The 25003-nt window shown below is 39.4% G+C and overlaps 1 protein-coding gene across 10 annotated transcripts in view; it reads right to left on the reverse strand.

Annotated features, from left to right (window-relative positions):
- The window catches only part of LOC105224339 (ATP-binding cassette sub-family D member), a 30801-nt gene extending 8476 nt beyond the window's left edge, over positions 1-22325 (reverse strand). The window contains exons 1-6 of one of the 10 annotated variants that reach the window (XM_029549980.2): positions 22226-22244; positions 22050-22165; positions 20632-21305; positions 4038-4136; positions 3836-3975; positions 3601-3773 (exon numbers count right to left, since the gene is read on the reverse strand). In XM_029549980.2, coding sequence (XP_029405840.1) covers positions 3601-3773; positions 3836-3975; positions 4038-4136; positions 20632-21245 — 1026 coding nt within the window. In that variant the 5' untranslated portion in view covers positions 21246-21305; positions 22050-22165; positions 22226-22244. Of the gene's footprint in view, positions 1-3600; positions 3774-3835; positions 3976-4037; positions 4137-20631; positions 21310-21694; positions 21901-22049 lie in introns of those variants that run through there. The other 9 variants (XM_011202398.4, XM_019989698.3, XM_011202407.4 and 6 more) reach the window with 9 other exon arrangements.
- Between the last annotated feature and the right edge of the window lie 2678 nt (positions 22326-25003).

The raw sequence follows: 25003 nt of genomic DNA on the forward strand, positions 1-25003 counted from the left end.
ACACATTGCCCGCACTTTCGAAGTTTCGTTTTTCTAGATCTAAGTCAGTAGTTCGATTACTTGAATCAAGATGTGACCCAAAATCATCATGATTCAATAGTACACGAGTAAGTTCGCGACTGAGAGGTGCCATGCGTCGTTCAACTCTGTTATGTATTAGCTATATAAATTGCATCTAAATGAAAATTTCTAAAATGTGGTAAAGCTTAAACTATAACGCGGGAGACAATTTTGTAACTTTGATTAAAATTATAATATAAAACAAAATAAAGTACGATTCGCAGAAGAGCCCCAATGTTTACAAATTTATTGTAACGAACCCTGGACACGGCGAGTATACTTCAGTAAGTTATACTTGTAAGAAACAGGGGAAGCAAAAAGCTTGGTTACAAATAAGTATTAAAAAACAAAGATTATGTTTATAAATATTTAATATCTTTTGTTTACCTATAAATTTCACGTTTGTACATCACAAATTTTGAAATGTGATGTCACAAAGCTTTTGACCTCACCCTTTGTCACACAATGTCACTTCTGAATGATAATGAAAAAATATAATTAACATAAAACAAGTAAGGAAGGGCTAAGTTCGGGTGCAACCGAACATTATATACTCTTGTAAATTGCAAAGGTCAAGGGCAAAGGTTCCTTCTGGTGCAGAAAAAAATGAATATTAAAAAACGTTGAACGAATTAAACATCTACTATTCTAAAAATCAAATCTAAATCATAATTACAATCTAATTTGGTATTTTCTTGACATATATTGGAGGAGGTACAATTAATAGGCGAGAAACCTGATTATTGATAAATGGGATGGGACAAGGATACAGTTATGAGTAAAAAGCTGTCTCATTTTCATTGAGACAATTCAAATATTGACCAATGTATGTCGTATAAAGTCACCAGGAAGTTCGAAAATCTCTATATTTTTGACACACAGACATACTATTATCTGGAAAAGATACTCTATGAATTTCAATTATCTATATCATACTGGAGTCCACATAATCGGTACGTAGTGGCTTGATCAGTTTTGGTCCGATTTCTGAAATACCAGTGTGACACTTTCAGATTTTTTTTTTGCTTTTTCGATAGTTTATATTTCCAAAAATATTAAAATATCGCTGAAAATATATCTTTGATCGTAAGAAGTTCAAAACATTCAATTGAGTACCTTCTTTTAAATAAATACACGAAAATCGCCTAATTTATCATGCGTTACAGTGGTACAGCCCCTTAAAGGCACTTTTTATTTTTATACCGGAAAGTGTACAAATAAAATGGAATTTAAAAATGTGTTATAAGGGAAGGACTTCATCAGTTTTCTCACAGTCACATAAGAATTTCAAAATAATGTTATACAGTTAATTTGGTTGAAATCGGTAGAGCGGGTAACGAGATAACTAAGGTATTAGTTTTTGATTTATCACACTTTTTTAACAGAACCGTTTTATATGGAGTGAGCGAGGTTATGATCCATTTTCACACTGTCGATTGGGGCTCTTATAGGATTTATCATGAAATTATTTATTTTAGCTTGAATATTTAGGATATATGTATATAACATCCCGCAAAACTAATACGGCTACGTGAGCTGACGTTGAACAATACAAAATTTCCGTCAGGATCGCGAAGAACCCCTCCGAGCCATACCAAACGAGGTTTCAGGCAAGGCGAGTTCTTCAATCTGTTGCTGGAGAAAATTATTCGAGATGCAGAACTTAATCGAGCAGGCCCAATCTTCTATCAGAGTGTACAGCTGCTGGTATACGCCTATGCAATGTCAGCCACGAAATCCAACGCAGAATAACTCTTGCCAACAGGTGCTACTTTGGACGTAGTAGGCAATGAGAAGTAAAGTCCTCTCTCGACAAACAAAAACTAAAATGATGAGCTGTATGAGATATACGACGACATTCACATAGACAGCGGCTACGCTGACTACATCATGTTGTCCGAATGGACGAAAACAGTTCAACTCTGAAAGTATTCAAAGCAGAGGAAAAGGAAGACCTCCACTCCGTTGGAAAGACCAGATGGAGAAGGACCTGGCTTCGCTTGGAATCTCTAATTGGCGCCATGTAACAAAAAGAAGCGGCTGGTGTGATGTTGTTAACTCGGCTATAACCGCGTAAGCGGGTAAAGAAGAGATGTATAATAAACCACCTGCTACCTGCCTTTTTGTTTAGTATTGTTTGGCATTTTATCATGAAAAGACTAACATTTGCACAAAGTTTACAAATCGTTCAACTTTATTACGAAAATTTACGTTCAGTAAAGAATGTGTTTCGCGCCCTTCGCTTAATTTATAATCAACCTACCGAGCGTACTATTCGCTCTATGGGCTCTTGAAAAGTTTCAAGAAGATTTGTCGATTTCGAACCAAACTTGGTTCAGTGATGAGGCCCATTTCTTGCTCAATGGTTATGTAAACAAGCAAAATTTCCGAATTTCATCGATAGCGATGTTATTATTACTTTTTAAACCAAAGAGTGCCTTAAAACGTTACTTTGGAAAAGCTTCCAACCTTTTAGTCTGGATGCGAAAAGTTCGGACAGCGATTTTAAAAGGCTTAGATCTCGAACTAAACCTTTAAGTTCACCCTGTCGAATTAGATGCGGCACTGTTGAACATCCAGGTAAATCAAATAAAGGATCGGTTGTCATTTCCTTAGCGGTTTCTATAACATGACTTGAAGAGCTGGTCGATTATAGTTCTTCATCGAGACTTCAAGATTCTGGTACTTTTCCGTGTTTGACAGGTCATAAAAGCTAATGGTAAATTACAGTACTTAAACGTATGTTTAAATTTTGGTAAAAAATTTTATAAACTCTTCCAAATGATTTGAAAACGTTTCATAAAAATATAAATTCAAGGTTGGAATCTGAATTTTCAAACAAAATTAAGTCTGTAGCGTTTGTTTTAGTATCCAACACAACAATAACGGCAACTAAAATTCACTAGCCTTGCGTAATAGGGATGTGTAATTTAATTTTGATCTCTTAGTTTATATGGCAGCTATGCTATAGCAGCCCGATTTTTCAGACATTGCAGCTCTGCCTTAGGCAATCCCTGCCAAATTTTGTGAAGTTTCATTAATACATAAATTAGTAGCTTCTTGAGGAGAAAGGGACGTGTACAAAATTTCGGAGCGATACCTCAAAACTTGAGGCAAAAAAAATAATACATTCAGTTTTTATAAGAAGCAAAAAGCCAAATTGGACTTCACTAGTTTTATGAAAATATGAGCTTAGAATAAAATTCATATTTGGATAATAGTTAGGGTATTCCACCAAACTCGTAAATGTAGAAACTTATAAGTTCAAAATTTTACGCTTTAGTTTTTTGGAACGCTCCTTTTTTTCATACGTATAAAAGCCGCGTAATAGGTAAAATATCAGTTTATGAAGCAAATACGCGTCGATTTTGCCTCATAGTTTTATACGAAACGCGTAAACTCTTTTTCATACAAATTTTGACAGCTCATTTATAAGGCACAGAATTTTACGAGTTTTTGAATTTTATGAGGCATTTATGAGTTTGATGGAATACCCTAAGTATATTTATTAAAACGCCTTAAACAATAAGTAAAACTTACTTTATGGCCACCGTAGAAGGCTATTTCTTCAGAATTCGTTATAATTCGAGAATGTATATGACGTAAATAGCCATAACGATTAGCCTCCTCGGCTACAAGTTGGCCAAATTTCGGTGAAACAACTCTGATTATATGCGCTGTTAATGATATCACTACAATGGCCAGTGTTGGGCCTGTTAAGGAAAAAATTATTTAAACATTCAGAAAGAAATATTTATAATAAGTAGATTGATACCTGAAACAATGTTGGCTTTGATTTTTTGTGTGGATCGCATTAAAGCGAACCCAATAAGCATCAGATCAAAGCATGGCTTCGTAACACTACTATATAGATGTGCTACTGAGGTAGAAAATATTGCTATATCCTCTGTTAATCTAATAACGTAAAAATTTTAATAAACAGAACTATGATTAAATGCTTACTGTAATTGTATTACCTATGATCAGCGTTTTCTATTCGTCCGTCCAAATTAGAAACCCGATAATAATTTTGATTCTTGAAATATAAACGATATGAGTGTCGCACCAATCTAGTCCTAAAAAGTAAGATGCGAAAGCGTTATGAACATAAAAATACAGGATAAAGAATTTTAAAAATATTCATTGAAATTTTGAAGTACAGCTGCGAATATGAAAATAGCAGTACCTGTGGCAGTTTTGTATAAATCCGTATAGAGCATATTTAGCAACTAATAAAATAAAAGTTTTTATTTTAAAATGATCTGATAAATCAGTACAACTTGTGTAAACATCAAAATTATAATAAAATATTATAGTTTTGAAAATAACGGCAAATTTCAGCTATAAGCACGTGTTTCATAAAACATTAAAATAGCAGTGTTTGAGAAGTCAGGCATTACTTTCTCTTCTAACGGAAAAATACCAATATAACAAATAAAGTAAAAGTGAGTAAAATATTTTTTGTTTGTTGTATTATTAGGTTTACATTCAAAACAAATTTTATTATGTTGGGCAAGTATAAAGCGAAAATATAAAGATAAAGCGAAATATAAAAATAAAAATAATGTTGATTCATACAAATTGTATATTTACACTATTATGACAAGAAACCAATGTCAACTGGTATTGGGAGTTAACCAGTATGTTCTTGATACACATGTATCATTATCTTATGCATAGACATAAGATATTTAGTGCAGTTGTTCTCTTAACTAGGAAAATGCATTAAAGACAAAACAACTAAGGTCCTAAACAAATATTAATATAAGAATTGTAAAACATTATACTTCATTATAACTTACAGTAAGCAGTCGGGTCATAATTACCATCCAAAACGGATAGTACAACTGAAACACTAATGTATAAGAATCCGCATTTTATGTAGTTACCTAACGATTAAATAAAAATATAATGTTATTTTTGTGAAAGAAAATAGTTTTTTTTCTTTAAGTTTGGCTTTTAATTGGAGTGGCAGGCCCTGTACCAATCATCAAAGAAATTAATTTTATAATGAATTAAATAAGGAAAATCTTACACCGATATGCGAATTTATACAAAGTGGCCATAGGTACTGCTTCGTCTTCGCAGCTGTAGATCCGACAAATAGTACTCGACTTTTTCGATAATTAGTGAAGGACAGACAACATTACTTCTACTATAAAACGCATACAGTTTGCGATCTTTTGCTAGAAACATCTGCCTACAGAACCACCATTCTAATATCGATAAGTACATGTTAACTAAAACTGCTTTATATGCTACTATCGCAAATAAATAATATTAAATAAAAATTATTTAAAATATATAAAATTTCTTTATTTATGAAATTTGCTTGTTTAAAGCCTAAAAATATAATAAGTAATAAGGTTAGGTTAATCTGGTGGGCCAATAAGCCACACATAGACCAGTTAGGTCCTTTGCGAAATCAAATGTTCAGTTCAGTAAGACCAAGATAAGTAGTCATTGTTTAGGACGCCTTGCTCGAATTTTAACAGACTCTGCCGCCTCACTTCCGATATCTCCTACAGTGTATCAAACCGCGGGCACCGCAGATGCTTATAGCGCAGTCTTGTCAATTCAGGACAAATGCACAAGAGATGCTCCATTGTTTCATGATGGCGCTCTCTAAACACTTCCTACAGTATTCTCTTTCAATCAGCCCCATCCTGCGAACGTGGGTTGCCAGCAGACAGTAATCAGTTAGTATCCCCATCATGTTCCTACAGTCTCTTCTATCAAGTGGCATTATGAATTTTGAGTACTTCCTACCGTTTCGCATAAGTCTTTTGAACTTTGCACCCAAGTAGCTCGTTCCATACAATAAGTACTAAAAACGAATACTAAAAATTATACAAATTTAAAACTAGACAAGCTTAGATTATAGTTGCACCCCATTGGTTGTTTTCATATTTAAGCATGTTTGATAATATTCTAACGAAATGTAACGAAACATTAGTTAGTGAATTTGAATGAAAGCAGAGTTCAAGTGTATGTGATAGGTAGGAGGTGTTTCGAACGTCTCGTTCCAATGAAAGTCATGTCTAAGTAACCGGAATGGTCAGTAAAGTTGTTGTTGTTGCTTTACTGGAGTATCAATACCCGTTCGGATGGTAAGGGTTATCCATGTTGTCGCCGACGTCATCTAACGGGAGGCACAAGAAATGTGCTGTTTCGACGGGGTCGGACCATAGGGAGGCGGGTGTTAGATGAGTAGGGTTCGTAGGGCATGAAAAGAGGTGGTCAGTATCATGCGGAGACTCGTTGCATACAGGACATACATAACCTGCTACAGTATCCAGAACCAAGTTGCGCTAGGGTCACTCGCGTTTCTCGCGGCAGCAGGAGCTCTTCGTCTGCTATGGGTGGTGATTTGACTCCAATAACGCCATTCACGGGAAGGGAGTCGGTGAAGGTGTTAATGGCTCCGCTGTGAATGGCGGTCAATACTTGCCGAAAGTCTGTTTCCTCCGAAGTCCGGTCGGCGTACTGTACGACGTCGTAGACATAGTCGAGGAATGACCTTCTGATGCTCTTACGAAGCGGCTCCGCTCCAAGCAGGTGGCTGCAGGAGTGATTTCTGCGAAAACATCTCAGCAGGAACTGCTTGGAGAGGAGTTCATTATGCTCCCTGACTGGGAGCATGTGCGTCTCACTGTGGAGGTGTTCAGTGGGAGACATCAAAAGGCATCCCGTCGTGGTCCGGAGTGCCGTATTCTGACAAGTCTGTAGTTTCCTCATCTGCGTGCCACTGTCTCCAGGCGACCATATAGGCTCTGTACCTTGGCGATAATCGCGGTCGTATGGGGAAAGAAGCAGCATAGACTGTCGAATGTTACACCTAAATTCTTAGGATTATTGACAGTCGGAATTTTGACGCCTTCGACTGCAATATTAAGCTCAAGTCTGTACTCCTTCGCCCAGTTTGTAAATATGGTCGCTGTGGATTTGGTGGGGGAAAGTGTGAGGTTCCGTGCAGTGAGGAAACGAGAAAGGTCGGTGAGGTAGTTGTTTACCTTCGAACACATGCCATCGATTCCATTGCTCGACGTCAATATCGTGCAGTCATCAGCGTACGAGGTTATGGAAACCCCTCTGGTAGTTGCGGGAGTTTCGAGATATAAAAGTTAAACAGTAGCGGGGAGAGGACACCACCCTGCGGAATCCCCTGTTTAATTCTTCTCAGTCCACCTCTTTAGCCCTGGAGGGAGCGTAGTTTTTTCAATGTCCTGTAGTAGCGTTGTGTGGTAGACCATGTCAAAAGGGTCCAACGCTACGAGAATCGTTCTTTCGCAGAGTGATTTCTGGTTGAGGCCACGAAAAATCTGGGCGTTTATGACGCTAAGTGCTGTGGTGGTGCTGTGCACTTTTCGTCCTTGGTGAGATATCTTACTCCCGTCGAGGCTAAATGCTTTGTCATTAGCATGTTGATTCCATCGGGGCCAATGGATTTGGAAGATGTTGCCTTGTTGATGACACCCTGAACCTCCTCATCGGTGAAAGTAAGTGGCGCGCCGTCGTCTAGCATTTTGTGCAGCCGTCGGTTAACACATCGTTTAGCTTTGTCTACCGAAGGGTGCAGTGTAAACTGCCGGCTAAAACAGCTCGCGCACTTCTTCGGGTCCGAAGAGGCATGATCATTGAATTGAACTTCAACTCGGTCGTCATGTCTCTTCGGGTAAGAAAAAGCTTTGACAGTAGCCCAAAGCTTACTCACACCGGTGGAGAGATTACAGGACTTCAGGTGCTCTATCCATTTCGTCCGCTTGATGGTTTACCATACGCCGAATCTCCAAATTGAGATCCCTAATTCGGGGTTCCCCGGGATCGGCATGTCGTAAGGTGTCGCGTTCATTAGCTAAAACGGCTGCTTCGGCTGGGAAATTGGTGCGGATTTCCGCTATTCTTCCAGTCGGGCTGAAGCGAGCGGTAGCTGCTGTGAGCACCTTGCGCAGGGATGGGCACATTAGCCCTCAGTGGCATTTTGCCCGTGCGGGCGCGAGTGCACATTTTGAGGGCTAGGTGAGGGGATCATCGCGGGCAAACATGAAGAGGGAAGTGAGAGCAACGTTTTACCACTCCATATTTACAAATGAGAGCAACGTATTTTCCACCACCATTGACTGATCTATCACATGTACAGTGGTGTGAACAAAATAGAAACAACCATAAGGTGTTGTGAAGTGTTAAAATATGCTGTTTTCTTATTAAATAAAATTGTTTTTAGATACATAACATAACATATATATATTTTTTCCTAACAGTGATTAAAATTTCCCACAATGCAAAGGTAAATAAAAACAAATTTTAATGCGAAACTCTAAACTCTGCAAATTATGTTTACCCCTTTTTGTTCACACAACTGTACAATTCCGATATGAAGTAAACTACCACCCTTAAATTTGTGTACAATGTCAGTATTGCCGCAACCACTCTGCGATGAACATCAAGTTACGGAGGAATGTAATTCATTTTTTTCGCAATTTTTCTCAACTTGTTATGCCCTTCTCTCCGTAAACTGATATTCCCCTCATCTAGCCCCCGTGCGCACTTTGCTAACTTTGCGGGCTAAAAATGTGCCCATCCCTGACCTTGCGGAATTGACGTTCGCCAACGCGTACATCCGTCGGAATAGGTAGAGCGTTGAAGGTGCTCTCAGTAAATTCTGTAAAGCCGACCCAATTAGCTTTGTTAAAGGTAATGATGGTGCGGTTGTCCACAGTAACAAAATCAGGAGGCTACTCGATCGAGATAATTATGGGCAGATGGTCTGATGCGAGAGTTAGCATAGGTCGCCAGGATATCAGACCACCGCTAGCAATGGTAATATCAGGCGAGCTATTACAAGTGCCCATAACTCTGGTGGGGGCTTCGTCATTCATTGTGCAGAATGTCGAATCCTCAATCTGTTCCGCCAGCTCCATTCCCCTACGATCGTTTGACAGGCAGGAATGCCAAAGATCGTGGTGCGCGTTAAAGTCGCCTAGGACCAAACGGTTTTCACCACGAAGTAGCGCACCTATATTCGAGTGATATCCTCTAGGGCAACATGTTACTGGGGGATGTATAATATATGTATAAACCGGCACAACTCAGAAGATCTGAGCGGCTGTTTAGCTTGGCTTCTTGGACCGCAGCTATCGATACACGTTCCCAATTCATAAGTGCAACTATATCCTCGATCTTGCTCTGGAGTCCGTTGCAGTTAAATTGAAGTAGCCGGGTTTGTCGCGGGTGTCCGTGGGTGATCCTGGGGGTGAGGGAGTGACGTGTGGGTGGTGGTTGTTGCAGCTGCAGAACCCGCAGGGGCGGTTGTTGCGCTGGGGTGTTGGTAGGCGACGCCACTGTTGTGAGTTGCGGGGGCAGACTCGTGCAGCATGGGGCAACGTACGTTTCACTCCACTCACGTGTGGTGCGCAGGCCGGAACACGTCGAGAAGTGGCACCAGCCAGTGCAGGAATTGCACTTAACTGATGCGACGTTCCGACGTATGACGGTCTGACACACGGAACAGACTGTGCGAGGAACCAAGAGCTGCTGGCTGGTTCTCGCACGAGGATTGGAGCGGGATTAAGGTTGGGGGGGACAAGTCAGAGTGGGAGCTACGTTGCCTGATTGAGCTCCTGGGGAGCGTGGATGTCCTCTGTTGGCCACTCGGGTTGAGTGGCACTGCCGTAGAGGCTTGGGTCACACAGGTCTGAAGATGGCTCCATCCATTGCATGTATTGCACCTGACCGAGGTGGAGTTTGCATGGAGCCGTTTAGTGCATACGCAGCAGAAAAATTCCTCCGGGTTGCACTCAATTCCAGCACGAGTCAGGAGGATACGGAGCAACCCTGCTGCAAGGCATTGCTCTAATGACGACAAACAAAGATTAACACTTATCGATCCACACGAGGTTAGATCGCCGAAAAAACAGCCCTTGGGCGGATAAAATCCGGTTCAATTCCGGTGCGTAGAACCGGCTGTCGTGGGAATTGTCAGTAATATTTTCTGCCGCTACAACAGCAACATTATATTACTGAATGGTAGCGGTATATGGAGAAAAGCCTCAATACTAGTACATTTTTGTACAAGTTGCTGTCTGAATATATGTATGAAGGCTTGCAATCAAAAAAATCTGGCAGTTTAGTAATAATATATATTTTAGCTATTAATTAAAATTAAGTACACAAATTTTACAATTTAACTAATTTATACTTTAAAGTTGTCATACTTAATTAAATGATTCAGATAATCACTTTTTTTATTTTATTAAATTTCCTACATAAGATCACTATTTTTGTAACTTTTAATAACTGTGTTTAACATTAGTGGTATTTACAACGGTTTTCAACGATTTTGAAAATATGTACAATCTTAAAATTCCTTCAACGTTGAAAATATCCATGATTTTAATATATTGAGAGTAAATTTAGCAAGGCATATTTAAATGAATACATGCTTTGCAGCTTTTAATACTAATACTAATTGTTTCAAACGACTTTTTGGAACAGTTTGAAAGGATGTTAACGAACTAAGCTTTATTTAATAGCAAAAAATATAAAACAAAAATTGGAAATAAAAATTAAAAAAATAAATACACATATGGTACGGAGAAAAGGGAAATCGTCTTAAAAAGAGCGCCAAAGAGAATATCGTTAAAACAATAGGCCGTTCATTGTATTTTCGTGCAGAATTCCCTAAGGATTAAAAAGAACGTTGAAACTCGCGGTCGACCAAAAAAGACATCAACAACAACGGACAACCGTAGTATTTGTTTCTTCAAGAATAATATCAGCCGATATGGCTGATAAGTATGTGGCAACACTGGGCTAAACAACAAGTGCTAAATTTTGTGCTGATCATTTATTAGTTGTTTTATTTATTTTCATAAATATCTAAATTTAATTGCTTAACGATTTGTTAAGTTAGGTGAAAGTAATCGAAAGTAATCGCAGTGAACAATAAGTACGGTGATTATGCCTCCTAAAAAGTCAACCAGCAAATTTGCTTGCGGGGCTTGTCTTAATGTTATTCGTGAAGGTACCAGCAGCACGCTCGGTGTACCGGACTCAACAGCGAAGAATTTAGGGCTACAGGTAATAAAGTATTAAAAAACAAATCAGTTTGGAAGTGCGACAAGTGTCTTTGCGAGGCTAGTGTAAGGCTACCAGATGCCCAGCGAGATTCTAAGTTAGTTGACAATGACGTCACAGACGAGGAATCCCTCGATAAATATGAAAATTTACTCATCAAACTGTCAAGCAAAATTGAATCGAAGTTCGATAAATTTAAGCAGTCGATTGAGGGTAACCTCTCAGATATAACGAGTGAGATAAATAAACTGAACGAGGCTATGACGAAAAAGTGCTCACATTTAGATAAACGAGTTGCGGAAATAGAAGACAAGTTAAGTTCATTCTCTTCACTTCCTTCGGAGGAGGTTATTACGGAGATCAATGAGCGTAAGAAGCGGGAAGCCAATGTGATCGCATTTAATATTACCGAATCCAAGGCGGTAGACAGTAAAGTACGTCTAGAAGAAGACAGAGCACGGTTATCATCAGTCATTCCTGAAGAGCTCCATGACAATATGAAATCGTTCAGGCTACGCAGGCCGATCGGTCTAGGCCTTTGCTGATTGAGACACAGTCTGTCACTTATGCCAGAAGTTTACTAAGATCCAAACCTGATCCTGACACACGAGTCTCCTTCAAGTCAGATCTCACCCCGGCTCAGCAGTCACATTTGCAATCACTGAGAGAAAAACTTAAATTGCTGAATGAAAGTGGCGTGAAAAACAAAACCATTAAATACGTGAATGGCACGCCTAAAATTGTTAACACAAACTTTCGCCAAGTCGTCGAGGAAAGGAAATCTAAGGCATCTACAAGTATTCTACCGAGAATACGCGCGGTCTAAGGACAAAACTGAGCGAGTTCCTAACCTCATCAGCAAGCAGTTCGCACGACGTAATATGTAGCAATTCCCACGACAGCCGGTTCTACGCACCGGAATTGACTCGGATTTTATCCGACCAAGGGCTGTTCTTTCGGCGATCTAACTCCGTTTGGATCGGTGAGTATTAATCTGTGTTTGTCGTCCTTAGACCAACGCCTTGCAGCAGGGTTGCTCCGTATCCTCCTGACTCGTGCTGACATTGAGTCCAACCCGGGCCCGGAGGAATTTTTCTGCTGCGTCTGCGCTAAAAGGCTCCATCCAAACTCCACCTCGGTCAGGTGCAATACATGCAATGGATGGAGCCATCTTAAGACCTGCTCAGGTCTTAAGACCCACAGGGAGTGGACCACGCGTTACGTGGCCCCGTGTTGTCTGCGCAATACTGCGATACAAGCCTCCACGGCTGTGCAACCTGCACACTGTTCGCGCGCCGCGCCGCCACTCAATCAGAGTGGCCAACAAAGGACCTCTACGGTCAGGAGCTCAAACAGGCAACACAGCTCCCACTGACTTGTCCCCCCCCCAACCTTCATCCCGCTCCAATCCTCGTCCGAGAACCAATCAGCAACTCTTGGTTCCTCGCACAGTCTGTTCCGTGTGTCAGACCGTCATACGTCGGAACGTCGCATCAGTTAAGTGCAATTCCTGCACTGGCTGGTGCCACTTCCCGACGTGTTCCAGCCTGCGCACCACACGTGAGTGGAGTGTCACCTACGTTGCCCCATGCTGCACGAGTCTGCCCCCGCAACTCACAACAGTGGCGTCGCCAACCAACACCCCAGTGCGACAACCGCCCCCGCGGGTTCTGCAGCTGCAACAACCACCACCAACACGTCACTCCCTCACCCCCAGGATCATTCACGGACACCCGCGACAAACGAGACTACTTCAATTCAACTGCAACGGACTCCAGAGCAAGATCGAGGAGATAGTTGCACTCATGAATCGGGAACCTATATCGATAGCTGCGGTCCAAGAAACCAAGCTCAACAGCCGCTCAGACCTTCTGAGTTGTGCAGGTTTCGACATCATTCGTAAAGATCGCGATCGAGATAATGGTGGTGGCCTAGCCTTCATATTGCACAACACCGTGCAGTATCGTCAAATCGATGAAGACATCGACCCCAGGGATACTACCCTAGAATGTCAGGGCATAGCTATCCGGTCAGGCGATGTCGAGCTCGAAATATTTAATATATACATTCCCCCAGTTACATGTTGCCCTACAGGATATCACCCGAATATAGGCGCGCTACTTCGTGGTGAAAACCGTTTGGTACTAGGCGACTTTAACGCGCACCACGATCTTTGGCATTCCTGCCTGTCAAACGATCGTAGGGGAATGGAGCTGGCGGAACAGATTGACGATTCGACATTCTGCACAATGAATGACGAAGCCCCCACCAGAGTTATGGGCACCTGTAATAGCTCGCCGGACATTACCATTGCTAGCGGTGGCCTGATAAACAGTATAACCTGGCGACCTATGCTAACTCTTGCATCAGACCATCTGCCCATAATTATCTCGATCGAGAAGCCTCCCGATATCGTTTCTGTGGACAACCGTACCTTCATTAACTTCAAAAAAGCTAATTGGGTCGGCTTCACAGAATTCACTGAGAGCACCTTCAACGCTCTACCCATTCCTACGGACGTATGCGTTGGCGAACGTCAATTCCGCAAGGTGATCGCAGCAGCTACTGCTCGCTTCATCCCGGCTGGAAGAATAGCGGAAATCCGCCCCAATTTCCCAGCCGAAGCAGCTGTCTTAGCTAATGAGCGCGACACCTTACGCCATGCCGATCCCGGGGATCCCCGAATAAGGGATCTCAATTTGGAGATTCGGCGAATGGTAAATCAACATAAGCGGACGAAATGGATAGAGCACCTGAAGTCCTGCAACCTCTCCACCGGTGTGAGTAAGCTTTGGGCTACTGTCAAAGCTTTGTCTAATCCGAAGAGACACGACGACCGAGTTGAAGTTCAATTCAATGGTCATGCCTCTTCAGACCCGAAGAAGTGCGCGAGCTATTTTAGCCGGCAGTTTACACTGCACCCTTCGGTAGACAAGGCCAACGATGTGTTAACCGACGGCTGCGCAAAATGCCAAACAACTGCGCGCCACTTACTTTCACCGATGAGGAGGTTCAGGGTGTCATCAACAAGGCAAAATCCTCCAGATCCATCGGCCCAGACGGAATCAACATGCTAATGTTAAAGCATCTAGGCTCGACGGGAGTAAAATATCTCACCAAGGTCCTCAATCTGTCGCTTACCACTCTTCAAATACCCGATGTGTGGAAAGTCGGAAGAGTGGTCCCACTACTGGAACCTGGGAAACCCGCCAACAAAGGGGAATTTTATCGACCAATAACTCTCCTCTCCCCAGTAGTGAAGACACTAGAGGCCTTGTTACTCCCGACCTTCACTCACCACCTGAGCCTAGCCAGCCACCAGCATGGTTTCCGCAAAGTGCACAGCACCACCACAGCACTTAGCGTCATAAACGCCCAGATAGTTCATGGCCTCAACCAGAAACCACCCTGCGAAAGAACGATCCTCGTAGCGTTGGACCTGTCAAAAGCTTTTGACACGGTCAACCACACAACGCTACTGCAGGACATTGAAAAAACCACTCTCCCTCCAGGGCTTAAGAGGTGGACTATGAACTATCTGAACGGTCGTCAGTCATCCGTACTATTTCGAGGTGAAACATCTAAACTTAGAAGAATTAAACAGGGGGTTCCGCAGGGTGGTGTCCTCTCCCCGGTTACTGTTTAATTTCTATATCTCGAAACTCCCACAACCACCAGAGGGGGTTTCCATAACCTCGTACGCTGATGACTGCACGATATTGACGTCGGGCAATGGAATCGATGGCATGTGTTCGAAAGTGAACAGCTACCTCTCCGACCTTTCTCGTTTCCTCACTGCACGGAATCTCCAACTTTCCCCCACCAAATTCACAGCGACCATATTCACAAACTGGACGAAGGAGTATAGACTTGAGCTTGATATTGCAGTCGATGGCGTCAAAATTCCGACTGTCAATAACCCTAAAATTTTAGGCGTAACCCTTGATAGTCTATGCTCCTTCTCTCCCCATACGACCGCGATTATCGCCAAAGTACAGAGCCGCAACAAGATCCTCAAGTCGCTAGCCGGCAGCACATTGGGAAAAGACAAAGAAACGTTGTTGGCAACTTACAAGGCAATCGGCCGGCCGGTCCTCAACTTCGCAGCACCGATATGGTCGCCTGGATGCAGTGGCACGCAGATGAGGAAACTACAGACCTGCCAGAACACAGCACTCCGGACTACGACGGGATGCCTCTTGATGTCTCCCATCGAACACCTCCATAGTGAGACGCGAATGCTTCCTGTAAAGGAGCATAATGAACTCCTCTCCAGGCAGTTCCTGCTGGGATGTTTCCGTAGGAATCACCCTTGCAGCCATCTGCTTGGAGCGGAGCCGCCTCCTAGGAGCATCAAGAGGTCATTCCTCGACTACGTCGACGACATCGTACAGTACGCCGACCGAACTTCGGACGCTACAGACTTCAGACAGGCACTGACAGCCATTCACAGTGGAGCCGTGAATGGCGTTCTTGGAGTCAAAGCACCACCTATTGCAGATGAAGAGCTCCAGTTGCCGCGAGAAACGCGAGTGACCCTAGCGCAACTTCGTTCTGGGTACTGTAGCAGGTTAAACTCCTACTTATCCAGAATTGACCCCGACATTTCCAATATATGTCCTGCGTGCAACGAGTCTCCGCATGACACTGGCCACCTCTTTGCATGCCCCACAAACCCAACCCATCTAACACCTTCCTCCCTTTGGTCCGACCCCGTCGAAACAGCGCGTTTCCTGGGCCTACCGTTAGATGACCTCGACGACAACACAGATAACCCTTACCATCCTAACGGGGATTAGCATATCCGTTACAACAACAACAACAACAACAACAACAACGTAATATGTATCACAGAGTCCTGGCTTTACTCATCTATTCAAAATAACGAATTCATCGATAGCTCCTATATCACACTAAGGAAGGACAGAGATACTTCGACAGGATGCGAGAGAGGAGGTGGTGTCCTGATTGCTTTTAAACGAATAATAAAAGCTGAGCTTATATCCATTGGGAACAATAACCTAAAACAGATCTTCATAAGGATCAAAGGTGATAATGCTTGTATCATCATTGGGTGCGTATATATACCACCACAATCTAATTATGAGATATACTATGCCCATACTGAAACTTTAATACATTTGAGAGAAAAATTTCCGGATTCAAGGATCATGATAGTGGGAGACTACAATTTGCCCAGCAGTACACCGCGCTTTGATTGCGAGAAGCTGCTGTACGATACCACTGCCCTTATTGAGTGTCAACAATTCAATAACATCTTAAATAAAAATAATAAACTGTTGGATTTATGTTTCAGTAATTTGGATATCTCAATCAACGAAACTCTTGCTTTCACGACTGTGGATAAATATCACCCGCCTCTGGAGATCTCCTTGGATTTTCAGCCTAGCCTAATACCAAACTATCCTCCTTCTTATTCGTTTAAGAACGCCGACTATGTGAGTCTTAATGCTTTCTTTTTAAGATCTAACTGGATTGAGCTATACAAAATAAAATAAGTGGATGATAAGGTTAGTTGGTTTTATAATATAGTACAAGAAGGTATTTCTCAGTTCGTCCCTGTATATTCGAGGAAACCAAGTAAATTTCCCTGCTGGTTCTCTAAAGAACTTATAAATAAAATTAAATTGAAGAAATCTGCACATATCAGATATAGGAGGAATAAAACTAAGTCAAATTATAGATGTTTTAGCCAACTGAGACTCGAATGCAAGAAATTAAGTGCAATATGCTACAAGTCATACATTAATAAAGTGGAAAATCTAGTCTCTTCAGACAAAAATGAATTCTGAAGGTTTGTTAAGAACAAAAGGGGTACCGACATAGGAGTCCCAGCTACCATGACATGGAATGACCTAACCGCTCATTCGGGTGCGGAGATTAGTAATATCTTCGCATCTTACTTCAAAGACACCTATACAATGAGCCCCATCGGAGTTGGTCATCACCAATCTGCTGATATTGTAGTAAATGTGGAGCTAAATGAATTTGATGCTAACTTCAATGAAGTTTTTAACCAGCTGTTGGCCCTAGATCCAAAAAAAGGAGCAGGACCTGATGGTCTGCCTAATATATTTCTACGCAACAGTGCTGTCGGGTTCTGTGAATCTATCACGCATATATTCAGTAAGTCTTTTTATCACGGAACCTTTCCATCGGCGTGGAAATCGTCGTTCATCAGTCCCATCCACAAAAACGGCCCAAGATCTGACGTCACCAATTATAGACCTGTATGTATCCAATCTGCATTAGCAAAATTGTTTGAGAAAATTGTCTTGCCTCAGTTGATATCATCATTTGGAAATATCATTTCTCCTAAGCAGCACGGATTTGTTAGTGGCAGATCCACTACAACAAACTTATATAACTATGTCAACTACATCTTGAAGGCCATGGACAGTGGTATTCCAGTTCATTCAATATATACGCACTTTAGCAAGGCATTCGACAAAGTGGACCATGAGACTCTTATGGTGAAGCTAAAAAATTATGGAGTTAATTGCAATGGACTACGCTCGATCAGATCGTACCTAACAGGAAGAAGGTTGCAAGTAAGAATCGATGGACACATTTCAGATGAGTATGATGTCACATCTGGTGTTCCCCAGGGATCCCACCTTGGACCCATACTCTTCAACATATTTGTGAATGACATTGCGAGGAAACTGCAGTCTGAATACTTATTATACGCTGACGATTTAAAAATTTTTCGTAGAATTTCCACCGTTTCTGATATTCACATCTTACAAAACGATATAAATGAGCTGTATAACTGGTGTAAGATAAAAAAAAATGGTTTTGAATGTGAAAAAATGCGCAGTGATGTCCTTCACCCGTGCGCATACGCAGGTACCTTTAACCTACACGTTGAACGACCAAAGACTCACGGAAGTTGAAGACATCAGAGACCTGGGTATAACTATTGACAGAAGACTAAATTTCAAGAAACACATCGACAAAATTACTTCGCAGGCATACAAAGTATTTGATTGATTAATCGGATGTGTAGGGAATTTGAGAACAATTGCTCGTTAGTTAACCTGCCTATTCTCAGCATTAGTGCTACCTATTCTAGAATATGGAACAGTGATTTGGTCCCCATTCACAGACTCAATGATCAACAGAGTAGAGAGAATCCAGCACAAGTTCTGCAAAGCGCTGCTATTTCACAACAGACACAGAAACGATACCAATTCAACAGAAGACGTCCGAAAAATCCTGAAAATAAATGACCTGAAATCTCGAAGGCAGGTAGCAGACCTCATCTTCTTATTCAAAATCCTCAATGGATTAATTGATGCCCCAGAAATCCTCGCAGAATTTGAAATCGTACCAAATGAGCTTAAACTTAGACAGATGAGGATCCCACGACAGTCGGGTCTACGTAACCGGAACGGACCCGGATTTTTATCCGGCCAAGGACTGTCAACTCGGCAGAACTCTGCCGCTACAACAACAACAACATGAGGATCCTGAAAACTTGCAGATCGAACAAAAACTATGTAATCAATGGCCCAAAGGAAAGAATCTGTAGATTGGTAAACTCTCTGCGCGGTGACATCGACTTCTTCAGCGGATCTCTACAGAACCTCAGAAGGATTGTTAAAAAAACTTTATTAAAATACTAGCATACGAACTATGTTACGTGTTTATTTTCTAATTTTATGTTGTCTTATTTATAACACCGTGACAGCTTTTTTCAAAAAAAAAAAAAAAGACGAGACCAAATAGTTTTTTTCTAATGGTTAGTTTGCTCAGAACGTTGTCTTTGCTTAAGTTTCTTACTATTACAAGATGTCACTTAATGTATAAGTATCAAAGGGTAAATTAAAATATTGACAAAAGGTGAGGGAAAAAACATTAAAAAATGAATTAAATTTCAGTTTTTTCGACATATTGGCTATAAGGACATAAAAAACATTGATTTTGGGGTTTACAGTTATCTAAGAACTTAAAGACGGACTTATTCTGAGAAGCTTTGCCAAAGAAAGTTTACCAAAAAAGTCAGTTTACATTAAAAGAGTTAGAGACCGAAGAAAAATGTGCCTTTCTCTTACCATAGGCCACTTTGATGAAAAACTTCAACAAAAATTTTTGTATGAAACCATGATTGTAACTCAAAAAAGTAATGATGCAGTTCGATTCGTAGGACCCGAAATAGGGGGAAACCGTCGAATTTGGTCTTGTCTTTTTTTTTGACTATCACAGTGTAATTATAATTTTTATTAGATGTAAAGTGCCGATTGGCGTTAAATAAATGAAATGAAATGAAATGATATTGGTAGCCCGACGAAGGCTACATCGAGCTAATTTACCTAGCAGGATATCCAGAAGTATACCATTATTAAAAAAATATTAAAGATAACATTACAATTCGGGAAAAATCATGCAAGTGGTGAGAAAAAATTGGTGGAATATCTTGTGGAGCGACGAAACAAAAATTAATTTGATCGGAAATGACGCCTTGTCGTCCGAAAGGCAAGTAATTGCATTTAGTCTACAAAAAAAAAAGCCCGCTAAAAACAGTGCCGGCAACATGGTATGAGTTCTCTTAAATGGCCATGTCAATTTCCCAACTTGAATCCAATTGAAAACTTTTGGGAGGAGCTAAAGCAACGGATTGGGAAGCACTAAGGATCAGTTTGGTATGGTATGAGATTCCAATTGATACGTGCCGCAAATTTATCTTCAGTATTCCACAACGAATCTCAAAAGGAATTTAAAATAATGGCGAATATACCGGATACTGATGAAAGTAAATAAAAATCAAATAGGAAACAAAAAACTAAAACTAATAAATATTTTCATTCACAGATACGTCATGTACTTATACTTCTGTCCAGGATTTTTTTTAAGCTTTTTATTATTTGCTAGAAATCCTTATTTACTAGAGTTCCTATTTCAACTATTATTACATATATCTTTATTTTTGTTATTTAAGTCATATATGTAATGAAATATGATATTATTTCTCTTTAAACATGAATAAAAGAGAATTTATTAGTCATTGAATGCTACACGGGCGTATGTACTTATTATTTTGACCATGTGTGTATATGTATGTATAAATAAAAATGTATAATAAGAGTATATAAGAAAATTAAATAAAATAAAAAAAAATAAGAGAAAATAAATTAAATTAAAATAAAATCAAACGATTAAAAACATCGCTGGGATTTAGAATAGCATCCCCCTATTTCAGGGCCGAAATGGTTATGTACAGAAAAAGTATATATAGTTGCCGCTGACACATAAATTTTAAGATAATTGCATTTTAAATTCAAAAATCCAACTTAATTTAGAGGACATCCTCTATATAAATCAGGGGATGCTTATCTAAAATTTACCCAAAATAATAAAAACGTAAAAAAGTAAATATTGTTTTTCTTTTAATTAGTAACACATCGCATAATACTACCAAGCATTAAAATAAGCATTAATAGGTATTTTGCGATTAGGTGAGTTTTTTATTACCTGAATGCTAATGAAAGCTTGCTTTCCAGAAATCTTATCATTGAGTTTATGAATGTAGCTGGTATGGCTATTCCAAACCATTTTAAAAGTACTATAACAAACCGTTTCAAATCCTTCCGTACTATAAATTTCACGATGGCACCTTCCAAAGCAGCTACATAAATTGATAAAAATGTTCTAGATATTAAACATAAAGTATGAACTATTAATAGGCTGCTTTCGTAACATAACACTTTTGGTACTATAATTTTTATGAGCTTTCTTAGTTGCAGAACGAATTCTTTGTTAAGGCCAGGTTCTAGATGTAAAGATTGCTTTTTCAATTGTCTTGCTATAATCAATTTTTCTGCTTCAGTCAATTTGGAATCTTCATCCTCCGTAGTATTAACTATATGATCATTTAGTTCCACATATGAAGTTCTATTATTATTTTTGTATGCGTCTTCAACGTTATTCTTATTCACAAACTGCTTTCCAAATAAAGGATATGTAGTCTTAAAAGTATAGGCACAGATTGCCGCGCAGAGTATCACTCTACTGATTGTGGTTTTCGATAAACCGTTTTCGTCGTATTTCTGCATCGCTAGATCAATGTATTTTGAAAAAACAGCCATTTTGTTAGTATAGTAATTAAAAGAGATTGCTTATGCTCCTTTTTGCCGCTGTGTTTCGAACTTCCTGAAAAAAAAAATTATTCTCAACTTAAAATTAAAAAAATTGGCATCATCTATTTTTACAAAGATGACGTGCTAGAACTTATTTTCAGCTAGTTTGATTGAAAAGGTTTCTGTACTGTGTGTGATATGAATTTCTTCTTGGATGATAAACTTTTTAAATAATATCAAACTACAATAGCCCATTCCTACTTCGATGTCCTGTACCATACAAATTTTCGTATATTGAGTTGTGGAACGATTTCTTATTATTCTCTCTTGCTACATTTTGCTAGAATAGTTAGTTCCTTTAAATTGTTGAATTTTTGAACTTTAGAAAAGGTATCGAAGCAAAGTCGTATTTATCACTTTTGCTGAATAGGTATTAAGGTACATACACACATACTTACAAGTATCATCACAACACAAGAAAAAATTTAACTATATTACTTTGGACTCGAGGCTTTTAACTGTCCTCATTCAAATACGTACATTTACATATAATTTAGAAACTGATACACTACTCATATCCATACAAATTTATATTATGATTTCATACGAAAGCATACGAAAGCAAATTTTTGTACATACATATTTAGATTCCATTATGAAATTACGGGAAAATATATATATGAAATTATTGATGAATCTATCATTCTATTCTGTATTTTAAAGGTCGATATGTAATTCGGGACAAATTATTGAAATATATTTAATATTCATGTGATATTCATATAAACAATTTTATATTAACTTCTGAAAAACTTTCCTTTTTAACCTTTGCTCACGCAACCTAAATCCTATTTAATCAATTCACAATAATCTTTGTCAAATTGCTATTTTTATCAGCTTATTCAACAATATAATTTGCTCAGAAAAACCTGTAAATTTTTTTTACATATTATTTTTTATTTATAATATGAAATTCCAAATTACTAAACACTTTAGTTTCTACAGCTGCAAAACAATCGATGAAACTATCGACAGTATTGATAGTTCCACAGCGCTATCCTCATGTCCTCACAAAAATCACCAACCACGGTACTGCGATTTTTTTGTTATTTCAGAGGTTTTCCCTATGGTGCTTTATTACACACGGCAACATTTGTTGCGGCAATCGCGCCGAGTTTCCAGTGTTCAGCTACACGCTTTGTGTTCTTATTCGTAACAGTTCGCTGTGACATTTTTCGGCATTCGTGTTCTTTCTTTCTTAGTACATAGTTGTATTTGCGTATATTTTTTTGAAATTAATAAAAATAATAAATAAATAAATATACATAATATAATATAAATATTTTAGAAAATAGAGTATAACGAAATCGAATTAATTAAAGATATTGTGAAATGTATGGAGGTAGTCATACAAATTGATTCAGACGATAGTGCAAAGGGTGATATATGTGAATGTCTGTTATATAATCTTTGCTTTAATTTTGAAGTATAAATAAAATGTATTTCTTAATTGACAGAACTGATTAATATATGTGACAATGAGTTAAAGTAAAGTGAAAGAGAATGGGAAAAAAACTCGTACAGAGTTGCATAACACATTTTGCTCGTGTGAATGTAAATGGCGACAGCAAAAGAGAATTAGCAACAGAAGTTGTCGCGTGTAATAACAGACATGCTCTCGTGATTTCAAAACCTCATAATTTCCTCCCAAATTTGTGATGCCTAAAAGCACACCTCATAACGCAAAATTGGTTAAGTTTTTTTTTTTTTATTTTCTTGAAATGTAATGGAGAACTATTTTTTTCAAAGGCGTTATTTATATATTGTGAGCGTCAAAAATAAGTAAACAGTAATTCTATTAATATTAAAGTGTTTATTACAACGTAGTCCTTAATAAAATAATACAAAAAATTTGTTATATAATTCAAGGCTTACATTATAAGAGTTTAATATAGTTTTAATAATAAACAAAAATTAAACACAGTCAAAAATATTATAATTCACTTAAACTAAAAACACTCGTCTTTTCGCGTCGAAATAAGTAAATAGTGGCAACAACCGTTGTATGTTTTTAATACTTACTCCAAGGAAGCAACAAATATCCTTTGGAAACCGTTACTATTCAAGAAAGTGAGTGTAGTAAAACATATTGTTACAAAAGTAGTATTAAGTTGTATTTGTATTACTATATGCATCCCTGATTATGAACAATAGCTGTAGGTATATGGAATAGCATTTGTCTTGTTGTAGACATCTGGCGCCACAGCTGTCTGCTTGTCGAAACAATAGACATCTGGCGCCGCACTGTCTGCTTGTCTAGTTAAACAATTGCTGAGTCTGGCGCCGCGACTGTCTGCTTGCGTCTGGCGCCGTATAGCCGTATGTTCTGGTAATTTCCAGACGCGATATTCTAGAAGGACACGTCGGCATCAGCGAGAAGTGCGTGGCTATATAAGCCGTGGCAGCGCCAACGTAATCAATCAGTGCTAAGAGTAAACTGCTATAGTGTAGACGAGTTGTGAAATAAAGAGTTGTTGAATTAAATTAAACAGTGTTGATTTTATTTGTCAATCCAGAGATACGAACCTAACAAAGTAAACTAGCAAGAGTAAATTCGTAACAATTGGTGTCAGAAGTGGGATTGTCAAATAATCCAAATTCAAGATGGTTAAATTCGGAGAATTGAGAATTCAGCAATTAAAAAAAGAACTGGAGGAGCGTAATTTGCCGATAAGCGGGCAAAAGGCGGATCTGCAGGCACGATTACGTGAAGCAATGGAAGCGGATGGAATTAATGTGGACGAGTTCGAATTTAATGGGCCAGAAACTTCTACAAAGGTAGAAGAAAAAGTAGAAGAACAACGAACATCATCAAGTGCAGACACGAACATGCTGTTAGTGGCTATTAAGCAAATAATAGCTGAAAATATATCACAAATAACAGAAAATGTAGTGCAAACAGAAAATCGTTTGGCACAGCAAATGACGCAAATAGGTGAAAATACATCACAGTTAGAGTCTCGCCTTACACAGCAGATTACGGAAAATAAATACTACGCAACTACAAAAACAAGTGCAAGAGAAATTTTCAAAATTTGAAGACGAATTAAGCACTTTAAAAAATGGCGAAGAAAATTTAAAATCAGAAGTTCTGCAATTAAGTAATCGTGTGCGAGAACTGCAACTACATGGCCCTGCACCATCAACAAATAATCAAAGATTGAAGGCACCCACATTCGATGGAAGTATTCCATTTCAAATTTTCAAACTTCAGTTTGAAAAGACAGCGATGGCCAATAACTGGAATACAGCGGACAAAGTGGCGTCCTTGTTTGTATCATTGAAAGGACCTGCGGCAGAAATCCTTCAGACTATTCCAGACTGTGAACGGGACAACTATGAGGCATTGATGAGTGCGATAGAAAGACGATATGGCAGTGAGCACCGGAAACAAATATACCAGATCGAACTGCAAAATAGGGGTCAGAAAATGAACGAGTCATTGCAAGAGTTCGCAACTGAAATAGAACGACTGGCTCATTTGGCAAATGCAGATGCACCTGTGGATTACATTGAGAGGGTAAAAATTCAATGTTTCATAAATGGAATTCGTGATGTGGACACCAAACGCGCCACATATGCATTGCCAAAAAGAACGTTTGCTGAAACGGTTTCGCACGCCCTCACACAGGAAACAGCTTCCCTACTAAGTAAACCAGCACACAAAGTACAAAGAGTTGACCCATCAAAACGGAAACAACCAACAG

The sequence above is a fragment of the Bactrocera dorsalis genome, chromosome 6, assembly GCF_023373825.1.
Source record: "Bactrocera dorsalis isolate Fly_Bdor chromosome 6, ASM2337382v1, whole genome shotgun sequence".
NCBI classification, from domain to species: Eukaryota; Metazoa; Arthropoda; class Insecta; order Diptera; family Tephritidae; genus Bactrocera; species Bactrocera dorsalis.